Raw genomic sequence first — 15814 nt, 5'->3', positions numbered from 1 at the left:
AAACAATTTGTTGAACAAACAAGTAATAAGTAACAGATTTGTATTATAACAATACTTTTTTAAGCACAATTTTTTTTTGTTTAGTTCTGAATTTTTCGGAAATAAATTTTCAGTAATCAAGGGCGAGGATAGTGAGGGGAATGGTTTTGGGATGCCATTAGACGATGGGAAATGCGATTATCGCCCATCGGGTTTGGGTTTTTGTTTATTTTGTATTGCTGGAGCAGTTCCCCTTTATGATCCGCCATTAGTGCCAGAGGAACTAAGGGCCAGTCTTTATAGGGGGTTTTTTTTTCCGGCTTTCAAAACAGTCTCAATTTGTTGCTATATGAAGAAACGATCGACATGATGGAAATTTTTTACAGGTATTTCGTTAGAGAATCCATCAGCTGAGATGTTGTCCATGGAATATGATATATTTCTAACAGTTTCCAATGTTAATCCCACGTGTGCTCTATCTGGTCACGACCTGTAGACTACTACTACTACTTCTTCTTAACCGTACAATGTACCTCGTAAACATTCCTCTACGGAATTTTAACGAATTGGTACATGCCGAAATGTGTGTGTGTGTGCGGGTTTTTGCGAACTTAACATGAAGTTTGTTTCTGCTTAATTCTTATTATGTGTAGTGCTACTAAACCACACATGCACCTCGTCTATATTCCTCTGCGGAACCTCTAACAAATTGGTACATGTTAGAATGTGCGCGTCCGTGTTGTGAATCTAACGTGAAGTTTTTTTTATGTGTAATGCTTTTTATAGCTCTACAATCTGCCATCTATTTTTTCAACTATGAGTGAAGTGCAATGATTGAATACTTGTGCTGTCCTTTGCTCTCTGTGGCGAGATTTTTTAATGGGGAGATCGGCTCGCATTTGCGCCTCGAAGTTGGGAACCACAGAAAACCAACTTCAACCCATCACCACTGTGGCGACGGTGAGGACGCTGATTTTTAGACTGTACGGCGTATCTGGATTGGCTCTGGAAATCCTTGTCACGGACTCAGCGAATTCCGTGTTAAAACTCAAGTCTCTTGTCAAAAGTTCGTGAAAATTCTCGCCCTACAACGTAGCTTTACTAATAGCAGGCCTGTTCATCAGAAAAAGACATTTCACATGAAGTGATGTATCTGATCAGCAAGGCACAAGCATAGAAGATATTGAAAATATATTCGAATTTATCCTTAATTTGTAGATCACTGTCCAATTAGCTACCTGAGTGAAGTCTGATTAGCCCAACCATTGAGAGGCTGTGGTTAAATAAAAACAAAAACTACATAAAAAGTAGATTTAAACAATGGTTTGTGCTAGTTACTGAGCCATAGAATTCTATAATTTCTCTCAGAGAAAAATCACATGTATATAATGATGCATCTATATACGCCTCTCGAATCGACTAGAAAGTCCTCCGAATAAAGAGTGCGACTTTTGAGGAGGAGGGAAAAGACACAACCACCACCCGGCTATCTACCTAAAGCCATCTTAGAAATAAAAAAATCATAGTAGGAATAACATGGCATGGGGCGCCACCAATTATTTCATACAAAATATCTGAGATATATTTACCAAACGGGCTCGCTAAATGAATACTATACAAGAAGTCAGAAAGGAACGACTCCCAAAACATTATATCATTTATGAGCCTTTCTTTAGTTCTAAATTAAGTAAATGATGGCGGATTTTTTTCATTACTGTTATAAAAGAATGAGATACACAGGTGCGCGCGCGCGTCTTTTCCTTAGCATAGTCAGGGCGATGCCAAGGTCTTTTTTTTACACAGAAAAGAGATAAATGAGCCTAACAATAATAGCAAAACGCGCAATTTGATGAAGGAGATGAATGTCACACTTGACAATGATGGCTTTCTGACAACAAATCCCAACAAGCAATTATTATTAGTCTTCTCTTAAGAATCATCATTTTGCGAAACCGCTCACTGAGCAACACGTCCAAGTAGTTTTGATTAATCTGGGGTGGGGAGGGAAGAACTAGAACATAGAACACAGTTTTGATTTTCGTGTTTGGACTTCCGATTAAACTTTTCAAAATTTATTGAATTCATTTTTATTTCCGTTCTGGAATTCTGACGGTAATGATAAAAGTTACTGTCTGAACAAGTGAGAAAGTACCCAACGTGCAATGCAATGTGTAATCTATTGTATTATCGTCTGTTTCTGTTCCGTTTTTCATCTTTGGGCATAGTTGTTGGATGTCCCTTGTGCAGAGCAGTAACTGGGGGGCGGGGCAACTGCCACGGGCGGCCAAATTTAGGGGGCGGCAGTTTTAGGTGGAAACAAAGAACAAAATCATCGAAATTTAAAGTTGCGGGAACGGCAAAATAATGTTTGCCCCAGGCGGCAAAAATCCTATTTACGGCCCTGCCTTGTGTACGAGATTCAGGATCGTCAGCATGGGAGACATGCATTGTATAATACAATTACATTGTGTATGCATGGATTCTTGGGAGGGGGGGGGGGCTAAGCCTTCTTACAAAGTTTATTAGGGGAGGTGGACACTGGAACCTGAGTCCTCGGGATCCAGTGTCTATGTCCAACATGGTGCAGGTAAGACGAACTTCTACCGATATACGTACTTTCACAATCTGCAATGCGATAACCGAATTTATGACTCAAAAATACAAACAATTTAGAACTCAAAAGAGTGGTAAACTTTACATTTTTTAAGAAAATAAGAGAACAGCCGAACAATATTTTGCAGGAACGGAACCGTAAAAACAAACGTATGGTCTGCGCGTTAAAATTCGTAGAGTGGCACGTGCATCGAAAATAATCTTGATTGTGGCACGGCTTGGAAAAAGATTGGATATTCCCCGGATAGCTGATAAACAAAATTCAGTAATATGCGCTGCCCCCGTAAAGAGGTTTACTTTAATACACTTTGGTGTATTACACAAAAAAGAAGCGATACAGAAAACCTCACCCACACTTTCGGTGATCAGGTGGTACCAAATACCGATATTATTAGATGTCCTCGAAAGAACTAAAATATGTTATGAATTTAAAAATACTGTTTATTGAAGGATATTTCGAACGAAATATAAAAAACATCGTTGCAGCTGTTTCGAAATCTCGTCCAAAAATATCGTTATATACGAGGGGGGTTTACGTAGTGAAGGATATCGTTCTATCGAGCGGAGTTTAAGACTATAGGCCAGAGGTTCCCAACCTTTTTCAGTCTGGTTCCACCACCAGCTGGCTCGGTTCCTTTTCACATACCCCCAACCCCGAATCCTCGAGACTTGCTCCCTCCAATCTTTTTCACCCATTACAGTTTTCGAAAAACTTCAAAAAAGGTACATGTTGAATTAAATTAAATGGTCTATTTTTTAATTATTTAGCTTTTTTATTTTTTAAGCAAGCAAACAAATTAACACAAAGATTGGAAAAAAAATTAATGTGAAGTTTGGGACTGTAAATGAATTACAAAGTTTTGAAAAATTAAGCTCAAAAGAGGATAAATACAAACTCAAGGTCGGAGCTGCGTTCAATTTGCTTCTTTATTTATTTTTTATGTAAATATACGAAGAAAACGCCCGTTCAACAAGCTCCGTACTAACAAACGGCAACAAAACCAATATGGCTTTTCTAGAAAGTTCAACGTATTCGTCACCGCGGCAAGCCAATGCCTCCTAGAAGTAGTATCTAGGAGGCTTTGGGCAAGCCCAAAAACTGACTAGGTTCACCATTCCGCCATTGAAGAGGATCTTCAGAGAGTTTTCTGATGCGAGCTCTAGCAATTTCTCTTTTTCTAGAATCTACAATGAAGCCGGTTTAAAATACTCTTTTTTTGAAAGGATTAGATGTCCACCGATCGCCCCCATTTCCGGCTCTGAAAAATAATTTTCAAACGAGTATTTTAATCCTTCCAAGTGGCCGACTATTAAATTTAGCTCAGCTTGTGACAAGAAATCTTGAATTTTTTTAAACACTTCCTAAAAAAAGGGCTACCTCGTGCCGAAGTTCGAACAGCAACGTCAGGACTTAACCCTGGGACAACCACCTAACTTCGGTGTGCAAAAGCAAAGCGTTGTGAAGGCTGTACATGTCTTCATACTACAATTTATAGTTGCTAGGATTAACCTTGACAAAGATGAAAGTCTTGACCGCTTCATCAGGAACGTTTCGCAAATTTGGAGGCAACGGTTTCGATGCAGGGCTCTGTCTGTGAATAAGCCGTGAGTACATTTCATTTTGGGAGCGACTTCTGCCATCCGTGCACGACGGCCTGAGTAGCAACCTTCCGTAGATTTTCCTCCATCTGTTACCCGATACATTTTGACCATTGAATTCTTTTTTCAACGAAATAATGATTAATTGCTTCAAGTAAGTCTTTAACGTCGTACAACACCTTCAATGGGTGACAAATAAAAAGATTTACTTCGAATTCTCTTTAAGATACTTAGCAATTACAAGTAGTGCAGAAAATTGCGCAACTTCGGTACTTTCATTGACCTGGACAGAAAAAAAATTCACAACCTTTGACGTGACTTACGACTGTGCTCTCAACATCGTCTGACATCCTTTATAATTCGATACACCGTATTATTTGACAGAGATATTAAACTCATTATAAGATCACGTTCCACTGCATATATGCATCTGATAGCATCTGTTCACCAATAGTGTGATTTTTTCCTCGTCTCGCAATACGATAGCTAATGTAGTAGGAGGTTTCAGTAGCTTTAGCAGCACACTTTTTGAAAGATTCAAAATATGTTTTCACGTTTACAGGTGCACGGTATTTCATTTTGGTGTTTCAATCAACTTCGCTTCCACACAGATTCAGTTTTTAACACTGAGTAGTAGGTGCTTGGTAGAAAAGTTGAAGTAGAAAATTGTGGGAATAACATGCACACGCCTCAATACAAACGCCCACAACAAAAGTTAAACACAAGACGAATTAATTCCTTGCTTTTTTGCCCAGCCCGGCATTGTCAACAATCAAATCTAAAACGCCGAAGAAAAGTGAGCCGAGAGGAAGGAATTCACGAATTCCAATCATAGGTTGGGCGCGGGAGGGAGGAGGGAAGGCCGATCCTTTCAGCGGATGCAACCCCTCTGTTATAGATTTTATTGATAGGGAAAGTCAATATATATTATAAATGCCAATATTAGTAAAAATCTCTACCTACCTTTTTAAAATTATTTTTAATCTTTTTTAATTATTTTGTTCTTTTTTTAGATGGGTGGCCGCCATTACCATTTTCTTTTCGCGTACACCCTGTTGGGAGCCGCTGCTATAGGCGATTCAAAACAAGTGTGTAACGTGTAGAACTTAGGTGCATCATTCATGTTGCAAGGGGATTGTATAGTTAGTAAAACAAAAAAATTAACTTTCTATACGGAAAACCTGTACTCAAAAACCCAGTGAGAAAGCTGTTGCACTGTCTCTCCTAATACCAACAAAATAAATTTTAGGTTTCTAAGTGCAATTTTTTACTCCCATTTACACTATTTTTCCTTCAACTTTCCTCCATTTTGAGCTCAGGGTGTCCGCAGGGTATAAAAAGTTACTTTTTTCTTATTTTAATAAAAGCCCTGAAATAAGCTTTGCAACATGAATTATGCATCTCAGTTCTACACGTTATTTGGATACCTTTTTCTAATTGGAAATATACCTCTAGTATCAACGGTTCTCCAGTAAAATGCGATGCGTGCTGATAGCTATGCATTCTGTATATAACCACACGTATCAAATGTTCATCTTATTCGTTTCAGATAACACACAATTGAAAATTTGAATTTGAATTAATAATGTACCCGTAATCATTTTATGTAGTTCAATATTTTCACGACATGTATATTATTTCTGAAAAATCTACCAATTGCCAAGTGTAAGCTAATTCTGCTCTCAAGAGATAGGATTCTGATTTTCAAGCGCATCATATCATGATCATGGTTAGTCGAATATTTTCCATGATTCTGGACAGATACAACTCCCCTAATATTATACGATTTCAATCGTATTATTATTATTATAAAGATATAATCCCCCTTTGTCTAATAACACAAAACTATTTTACAGTCAGAAAGGAAAATAATAATCAAACTCTCTTGTAAGAAGTTAGATTTAAAGTAATAAAAGTAATAAAAGTTTTCATTGAACGAGAAAAAAGAAAAACAAGAATGAAGAATAATACAGCGAAAGCAGCCGAAAATAATCAAACGTCGAACGTTCTTTGATACATTAGTCGCTCCGATTACCTAAGAAATTTGCTTTTATTTCTAATCAGTTTTTTAATTAATTTATTTTTTTGAAGGCATCACGCGATGCCCTTAAAAAATGTCTTAACAACTACATATTGGCCGAATCTGAATATTGTGACTGAAATGTGTAATAAGAGTTAATATGTAATAATTCACACGCTTTCAGAAAAAATATTTGTCTCATCCCCCCCCCCCCCCAATCATCAAATCATTCAATCTATCCACCATCTCAACGATGTCTTTTAATAATTCTTTCTGTACAATAAAATAAGTATCTGGAAGAGAAAAAAATTATCAATTCAATAAAATTAACACATGAATATGAGATTCATAACCATCATTGGATCTATCATTTGAAACTTTTTCTCACTTCAATTTTCGGTTACTGTTTATTTATATCTATACAGGGTGATTCATAATTCCCTCCGCGGTTTCGGAATGCTATAGCGGGGAAGCTATGACGAGTGCAGCGGAGGGGAGCCTTGCACTGAATGCAGAAACAATTCAAGTTTTTTATAACAGCAGTCAGTGGTAGATAGCAGTACACATTCGACTGAAAGCAGCCAGTGAATTAAAATGGCTTTCACGGGCAAATAAAAAGCTTTCTACGTGTTAGAATTTACTAAATTGCAGTCAAGTTCAGTTTGTACGGGCCATTTTTTACGGAGCGAACTGTTACCATTATAGTGTACCTTTACAGTAACATCGTTATGATTGCATTTCTAACAAGATCGAGTCGCCGCCCCCTCCCATTTCCTGCGTAATGTGCGTGAGTACCTTAATGCTGAATTGCCTCATCCTTGGATTGGACGACCTTCCGAAGATGCTGTTTCTCTTCTCTGTTCGGACTTAACACCATGCGACTTTTTCTTGTGCCTCACAAGAAAAAGTCGTTACGTCAAACGTCATCGTTATGTCAAAAAACGATTTCATGTTTCCAATCAAGTTTTTTTTTCCTTTCACCAGATACGACGTCATATATATACTTTACTTCCCATTTTTCTCGAAAACTATGGGTCATACAGGTAGTTCTTTAAGCATTTTTTATGTATTCCAAGCGAGGAATCTGGCTGTGCAGAGTTTGGGCAGTCTTGATGGGACACCTTGTATGTATGTATACATATATATATTTATTTATTTATTTATTTATATATATACAGGACGGGCAAAAAGTCTGTAAAAACTTCAAAAATTCATAAAATCTGGAAAAATAACCGAAATAAAAAACTATTTGCAGGGTTAGCATCGCTAGGTCACGGGAATTTTTTTAAGACAGGAAAAAAACTGCCGATAGGTGACGCTGACGTGTACACAAGTCAAAGAAAAGATACGCAACTAACGAACAGAATGCCTCCAAATCGTTTATTACAGCAGTATGTGTCCCACATGACCTCCACCACAGGGGATAGCGCATTACAGACGAGTCACAAATCCAGCAACGGCAGAGTGCAGCAGGTCCGCATACACGGTTTACAACTTTGAACTGGTTTTGGATTAGGAGCGTAAGTTCTTATAACCGTCTCATTTGCATATTTACACCAAAGTTGCTCGTACCATCGCCACCTATCGGCTGTTTTTGTTTCGTTTTTCCCCCTGTCTTAAAAAAATTCCCGAGACCCAGCGATGCTAACCCTGCAAACTGTTTTTTATTTCGGTTTTTTTTTCCAGTTTTTATTCATTTTTAAAGTTTTTACGGACTTTTTGCCCACCTTGTATATATGTATATATATATATATATATACAGCACTACCCTATATTTTTGTTTTAACTAACCGCATTTAAAGAGAATGCGCAGAAAAATGACATTGTTTTCCAGGGAAGTGTGATGAACATTTACCGTTAGAACAAAACCCGTGGAAGCGCAATCAATTCAACCGAATACCACGTAATCAGGAAAAAGTATTTCACCAATGTAATTTCTTTTAAAGAAGACAGGCATTTAACTCTTTTCAAATATGAGAGTATTAAGGTCATGAGATTGCCATTTCTTTCCATAGAAGAGTTGACTTATACTGTATCATACTGTGTTGTGTCAGAAAGTGCGCGCGCGAATCCACCTACGCCAAATCGATTAACAGAGGAACTGAGAAAGACAAAGGTATTCACATCAGACAACATCACAGCTAACTTCGTTTTATAATGTTCGAAACTATCTTATCTGTTATTGAAGCTTACCTTTGCAGTGTTCGCTGACTTCCGTACCCCTCATAATGTCGAGTAGCGGCTGCTCGAGTTGATACCTCATGCTTTCTAAGGGGCTGTTACCGATCATCCGATCCTGCAAAATAAAAAAAAAAAGCAAAATTTCTAAGTTTGCCAAAAATCTTTGAAAAAAAACAAATCTTGAATAGTTTTCCGGCATAGCAGAAATCACTATCCCCTCCCTGTAAAATGCCCCTTTTTTTCTTTCTTTTTTTAGGAAGTAAGCTTTCTTCTGATATTCAGTAGATGCAGAGTAAAGGGGAATAGGAAAATACGTTTCGATTGAGAAATCAGCTTTCCAAAATTTCTGGGCTTGTTATTGTTAAAATAAAAGGACTTTCAAGAAAGCGAGAAAACTGCATCCTTGAAAAGCAAACGCATATTCCACTGAAAACACTTCCAGCATTGAATATAGATTAATTTTTAATTATAAATCCACCGTAACTACCACCCATACGCCGGACAAACGTTTCATAGGCCAGTGGTTCTCAACCGTGGGAAGTCCACGACCCGGTTGATTCCTTTTTTGTGAGTGGAAGGCCCCGTCGTACATACGACTAATGAGAATAAATAAAGAAAAATGAAACAGTGAAAGAGAGAGAGAGAGTATCACTCACGGCCCGATGTGAATGATGTCCGGGCCCGGCGGTTGAGAAATGCTCGTGTAGGCTACTCCCATTGATTTTAATGAACAATGGAAGACGACAAATTCACAAAAGCTATTGCAACATTAGCAAACACCTGTGCAAATTATTTATTATAATTACCGTATATACTCGTGTATAAGCCGAGTTTTTTTGTGGAAAAATTCGTTCCTCAAGTAGGGGGTCGGCTTATACTCTGGTCAGTTTTTGATGAAAAAATATCGACCCCCGCAATCAGTAGTCATTTTTGTAGCAGTGTTCGAGAAACCGGCATAGATGAGTTCCGGTGATAAAGAAACTACAAAATGAAGAAACCTGGTGCCTTGAAGAAACCTGGCATTGGTCTAGAGTGTCAATGGGTACATGAGACGTGAAATTCTGTTTCCGCCGAAATTATCATCCGATCCTTCAAAAAATGTTGCATGACAACTGAAACTATGAGAAGTCACAAAACATTCAGAAAAGCCATAAAATATACAAACAGAATAATAATATAGAATCACACATATTGAGAAAGAATTTATACTCGTAGCAACTATTTTTATTCCAGCGTCAGAACATATTCGAGTGGTGTATTAAGTGATTTTGCATGCGCTGAAGCATTTTCACCATGCGCAGCTAACAGGAAATATTTTAATTTAAACAAACGTTTAGAATGTTTAAAGTTTTAGGGAAAAAATTTTGATGGAAGTTTATATTAGATAGAAGTAATATATGTTTTTGGTTATATGATCGGTGGCCGCGAAATGCTCTTTTTCTTACCAAATTGTCGAAACAATCATTCCAAATTCTAAATTGATTTGAAATAGAATCGCGTCTCGAAAACTGAATTATAAGCAGCATAAAACGTTGCTGAAAATGTATGCGGAAAGGAATTTCGAAACATGAGATTACCCCTTAGTTTAATCTTATACTGACGGGTCAGGGTTTCATGGTCCACAGGCACATGAAATGGTTTTTTTTTTCATTTTTGGATGTACGCATTCGGTCTTAACAGATGCTGGTCCAGATAATTTCTTCTATTTTTTTAGTGAATTGAAAAGGTATAGCGAAAGTTATATAGTAATTAAATAATTGATATCGAATTTTTTGTGTGTGCGTAATTAGACTTTTATATAATTTCACAAAAAAAAGAGGAGCATTTACAATCTTATAATTTTAATTGCTTACAAAACACTAAGGCAATGAACACATCCGACTCTCGTACATTTTATGCCAACAAACATCGATCCCTGCAATGGCGTAAATGTTCGTGCGTGTGCATACATATGTTTGTGCGTGTCCCTATGAACAAGAGAGAGAGAGAGAGAGCCAAACAAGAGGTCAAACGTCGTAGGCAGTTACGTCTCTTCCAATATTTTCGCAGGAAAACAGCGAGATTACTGTTTTTTCCTTAATGAAAATCAATAATAGCTTTCTTCAACCTACCACTGCTAAACATTGCCCACACATGACGGTCTTTATTTTTGAACCAAACTGTCATATAATCTGAGTGACATCTCTTCATCTCTCTATTCGTTATAAAAAAAGTATTTCTTGATTTTTCATTAAAAATTGTTTTAACAATCCTGAACCCCTTCATACGCTTAAAATGAAACCCCCCCCCCCCATAATATTGCCCGATCGATTACGGTGAAAACAAATTGATGACACGTCACTCAATAATTAAAATTCAATAGGTATCGAATAGCAAATGGCAATGGGTTGGAAAAAACTCAGGTTTTTGTGAATATGCTGTTTGCAACATATATATATATTACATGTTATACAGGGTGCAACGCACGACATTTAACAGGCGAACCATTGATCAAAGAAGCATATTTTCAAATAGGATCTAAATAACGTATATAACTCAGATACGTCATTCATGTTGCAAGGGGTTGTATAGTTATTAAAATAAAAATAATAACTTTTTATACGGCCATCCTGTGCTCAAAATCACAATTAGAAAGCTGTTGCCCTATCTCTCCTGTTGTGAAGAAAATGACCGTGGTGCGACAAAAAAAAAAAAGATCAAATAATCTCTCCTGCCTCAAAAAAAATCCACGTTTCTAAGTAATATTCGAATTCAAAAACGGAAGAAAGTTGGGAAAAAACAGCATTGAGAGAGAAGAATGCGGGCAAACCGTTTTACCGGTATTCGTGCGTCAAACTAGCCGTAAGGGGTACAAGCAGCGCTCACGACTGGAAAAGTTGAAGACCTCTGTGTTGTAGAGAGTATCATTAGATGAGGCTTTTTTGGATAACGTGATATTTTCCTCCTTCAGCGAAAGGTTGAGGGACTTCTACAAACTGTACCCAAGATAAAAATAGGTTCAGCATATTTTATATATTTATTTTTCTTAGCTCTTACCTGTAAGTAAATTTAAGATTTTGAAAACAAAGAGAGAGAATTTGATTTTAATTTTAAAAATTATTTATGTGGCTAACCCCCCCCCCCCCGTCAATTTCCATATTTCCACTGTCAAATAAATCAAATTTTATTTTTAATTTCTATGACGATCATCCTGGGCTTGTCCCTCCAAGTGATGCTGATTATGATTCTTATGCGAAAAGCCTCATAGAATTTTGATTGTATTAATTTTTATATATAAAAAACTAAATACAAAACTACATTGTGTTAAAGCACACCACGAAAACATTTAAAATGACTAGACTGATGCAAGAGCAAAACAAGCCACGCAAAAGGATGAGGTAGACATCAAGAACAAATATACAAAATCATATTTACGACAAGTTATCAAGAAAGACATCCTCAAAGAGTGGCAAGAATATTAGGATGATAGCAACGAAGGAAGAATCACATATGCTATCTTCCCTAAGATTAGTACACACGAATTCAAGGAGACTTTTATATAAATCAATTACTCACACAACATGGGACACTGGAATTGCTCGAGCTAGGTTTCATGGAAAGTCCCCCGATGTGCATTTTCTGCACCAAAGATAGTGGCACCACCCAACATCTTATATATCAATGCGAATATTGGGAAAGCCAGAGAAAGAAGATAAACTTTACAAGCAGTAACATTCCAATTACGGCACTGATTAAAAACCAAAAAACGAGAACCCTTCTTTCTGGTATAATGGACTTGGCAGTGCAAAGGTATTTAGGAACAGAGTGAAATGTTCCCAAGAGAAAGAAATATATTGAAAAGTGGTAATTAATAAATATTAATATAAAAGTATATATATACCCAATATATATATGGCTCAGGATACGTGTAAATATTATCAGTATACATGCATATAGCAAGTGTTGTGTGAATAGTGACAAGTAACATGTTAAAATGTTGTTAATTTTCATTTTAATATTTGAATATATTCATGTTATTATAGGAATTTTATTTATTTATGACATACCGTTGTATTATTCAAATAAATTTGTATTATTTCGAACTGGCTTGCGTCAGTATGTTCCAGTCGATGTTACATAATATGAATGGATCACATATTGAACATTTGGGAGACTGATAAAACGCATGTATATTAATGTATATTTATGAAAGCAATAATGACATCTTAATGTAATAACCTCCGGAGCATCAAATTTCTGCTCGAGTGATGTTAATGGTGCTGCCCGAGGTATAATGTAAGCTGTAATGGTAGTAGTAATCTTTTGTTCTGTTATTTTAATTGTAATGCAATATAAATTGTTTTGTAAGGTGAATTGTCAACCTTGGGCTAATGGTGCTCCGGGGATGGAATGTATATATATTTTAACATATGTAATTTTTTTTTTTAAATTGAGAAAATAAATGCTCCCTCCGGGGAACCCCCGTATGGCGAATGACATTCGCCGGGTCGGGGTAAGTAACTCATACAAAAAAACTAGACTTGAAAAAATAAGACTGTTTTACTGAAGACTATATTCAAGTCTTCAGCAAAACATATTTTGGAATGGAATTTCCTGGGTCGTGATGAGCAAACTTTTTTAGAAGCTGGCCAAAAACAAAAATTTTGGCGGACCGGACATATTCGGACATTGATTCATGCCGTATTTTCCCACCTACACATTAGTCGGCATGCCGTGAAACTCGACGAAAATCAGCTTTTTGAATGTTGCGGTTCTGGTCGGTTCCCGGTATGCCGGGAAAAGCGAGGTTTGATGAAAGTCACCAAATGCATTTAGATGATTTAATGGATTTTCAAAACAAAGATAAAATATTTAAGAATTTTCCAGAATCTGTGACTCGAATTTCCCGGCGTGCCGGAAAATGACATGTCCAATGATATTTATGTTGGAACAGCATCTATTGTTATTTTGAATCAGCAATTAGGGCATAGAATTCAAGGCTTATACAAAGGCCAACTTCTCTATTTTTTTATCAGGGAACTGTAGTGCTCCATTGTATAATGAATTACAAATACTTAGTGCAGTGATATTTAAAAGTTTAGTTCTTCATATTTTTCTGCAATTTTTTCCATGCAAAAAATCTAGAAATAGAACAGCTATCTACTGAACTGCACTGTATCTAGGGATTTGGTTCAATGATTTAAATTTGAGTACCCTGATCGAAACGTTTGATATTAATAAAGTAATTTTCTGTAAGAAAGTAGTTTTAAGATAACTTGACTTCTTTTCTTGGCACGACCATGGGCTAGAGACGTCGTCAGAAGGTGGACGGGGGGGGACAAACACACACTTCCTGACGACCCAGTTACTCCTGAATTGAAGTAAAACAGTAGTAAATTGCCAAAAGCTATATAGATAGACTAGGACTGTGTTCGTGGCAGAAAATTACAGTATTTTGTTATTTCGAATATATAAATAAATTTCGTTAATGTGTGTGTGAACCACGAATCCATCATATTTATCAGTGATATACCGTAGCTAAACTGATATTCTCAAAATATCTCTATACGTTCAGTTCTTATAGCATTAAAAACTGTAAAAAATATTCAACATAATTTCTTAAAATGCATTATCTCGTTCTAATAATGTAGCCAATTATCACATATTTGATGAGTAGACTCGCGCTAATCCAACAGATAAGGGGGTTAACATTCAAGTGTTACGTTTGCAAATGTTTGGCCATTTTTGACCCCCCCCCCCCCGTCAGCAAAATTTCGTCATCCCTGTCCCTACCCTCTACCACCTAATGCATATCGGTGGGATCAGAGACGTAAGGCGGGCAGGAGGCGTCCAGGGGGTTCGTGGTCCCCCCCCCCCCAGACGATCAAAAAGTTATTTTTTTCAATGCAAAAATTATTATTTTTTAATCAAAATTTCGAAAGAACATATTTTAATATGTTATTATAATCAATTTCTGTTAATTTCAATGCTATTTGAAAGCTAAGAACTCAAAATTTCTTTTTAAGAAATTCATTGCGACCCACCCTCTAAGCCATACATGGTAAACCCTTGGCGGACAAAATGTGGCCCTGGGGGTTATCTGATGTGGCCTGCCCCCCCCCCAACCTAAAGCGGCACATTTACAGATCACTTAAGTGACCCGTGGCACAATCCTAGAGCATTTAAGGGACCCGTGGCACATTTTCAGATCACTAAAGTAGGCCCGTGGCACAATCACAGATCACTTAAGTGACCCGCTGACACAGTTCCCGAACATTTAAGCCATCTGTAGCACGTGAGTGACATGAGGCACAGTTTTAGAACATTTCGGTTCGACATCACTCAAGTTACCCGCGCTTACCAGATTACTTAAGTGATCCACGGAATAATTACGGATCACTTGAGTGATGCGTGACGCAGTTCCAGAGCACTTAAGATGTCCGAACGCATTTCCAGATTACTTGGATCCGCGAAACATTTAGAGATCACCAAAGTGGCTCTGTAGGGGACTTATCAATAGGGAGAAATGTTAGGTGCTGACAGACTAGCGAAAGTTTTTTCTTGTTTTTGGCGCACCAAGTATGATGCCATTAATATTTCCAATTTTTATAAAGAGTTGGTTGAAGACGTAAGCATCCTTCAAACCCCATCCCCCCGTCATCAAATGTCATAAAATAGGAAACCCCCCATCGATGCTGACGTAATACTCAAGTGACCCTAACAGACCAGGGTGTGCCAGATTATTAAAATCACCGGTTTACTGTAAGTAAATTGAAAAAAAAAATTTTAATATTAAAATATTAAATATTAAAAATTTAAATTATAATTAAATTAAACATTTAAATATTATAAACTTCTGTGCGCGCAGACACACTGACATCCGAGGATTATGTCTCACTCTCCGTTATCCATACAAAAGTTTTTAACGGCTTGCTGATACGAAGATGAATTTTAGGAAAGAGAGAAAATTCAACTGACCTCGCGAGGAATCGAACCCACGTCCTCTCACTTGCCGGGTGAATGCACTAGACTACAAAAGCAACGAATATCTCAATTTTTCCTCAGAGGTCGTGGGCACTGAACGGGGTCGTTCAGGCCAAAACTCACAACTGCTGACACTGCCACCAAATGGCGACCTATCCGAGGATGAAGGATGATGCGCCTCTCCACTACCGAATGGAAAAATTTTTTTTCTCTCTTTTCTAATCTTCGCATTAACCATGTGTTAAAAACCTTCGTATGGATAGTGGAGAGTGACATCATCCTCGCCTAAGTCACCATCTGGTGGCAGTGTCAGCAATTGTGAGCTTTGGCTTGAATTAGATCCGACTGTCCATATACGGTCCCGTTCAGTGCACATGAGTTCTAAGGAAGGATTGAGATATTCGTTGCCTTTGTAGTCTCGTGCGCTCACCCGGCAAGTAAGAGGATGTGGGTTCGATT

The 15814-nt window shown here is 37.3% G+C and overlaps 1 protein-coding gene across 2 annotated transcripts in view; it reads right to left on the bottom strand.

Moving 5' to 3' along the window:
* LOC149077577 (cytoplasmic polyadenylation element-binding protein 2-like) overlaps positions 1 to 15814 on the bottom strand; it is a 177893-nt gene that overhangs the window by 96874 nt on the left and 65205 nt on the right. For both annotated transcript variants that reach the window (XM_089245146.1, XM_089245147.1), the window contains exon 2: positions 8405 to 8507. In XM_089245146.1, coding sequence (XP_089101272.1) covers positions 8405 to 8507 — 103 coding nt within the window. The remainder of the gene's footprint in view (positions 1 to 8404; positions 8508 to 15814) is intronic.

This window comes from Pholcus phalangioides, unplaced genomic scaffold (assembly GCF_987345545.1).
Source record: "Pholcus phalangioides strain wild (caught in Gottingen) unplaced genomic scaffold, Ppha-v1.0 ptg000015l_1, whole genome shotgun sequence".
In the NCBI taxonomy this organism is placed as follows: Eukaryota; Metazoa; Arthropoda; class Arachnida; order Araneae; family Pholcidae; genus Pholcus; species Pholcus phalangioides.
This window is presented reverse-complemented; position numbering and strand designations above follow the sequence as displayed.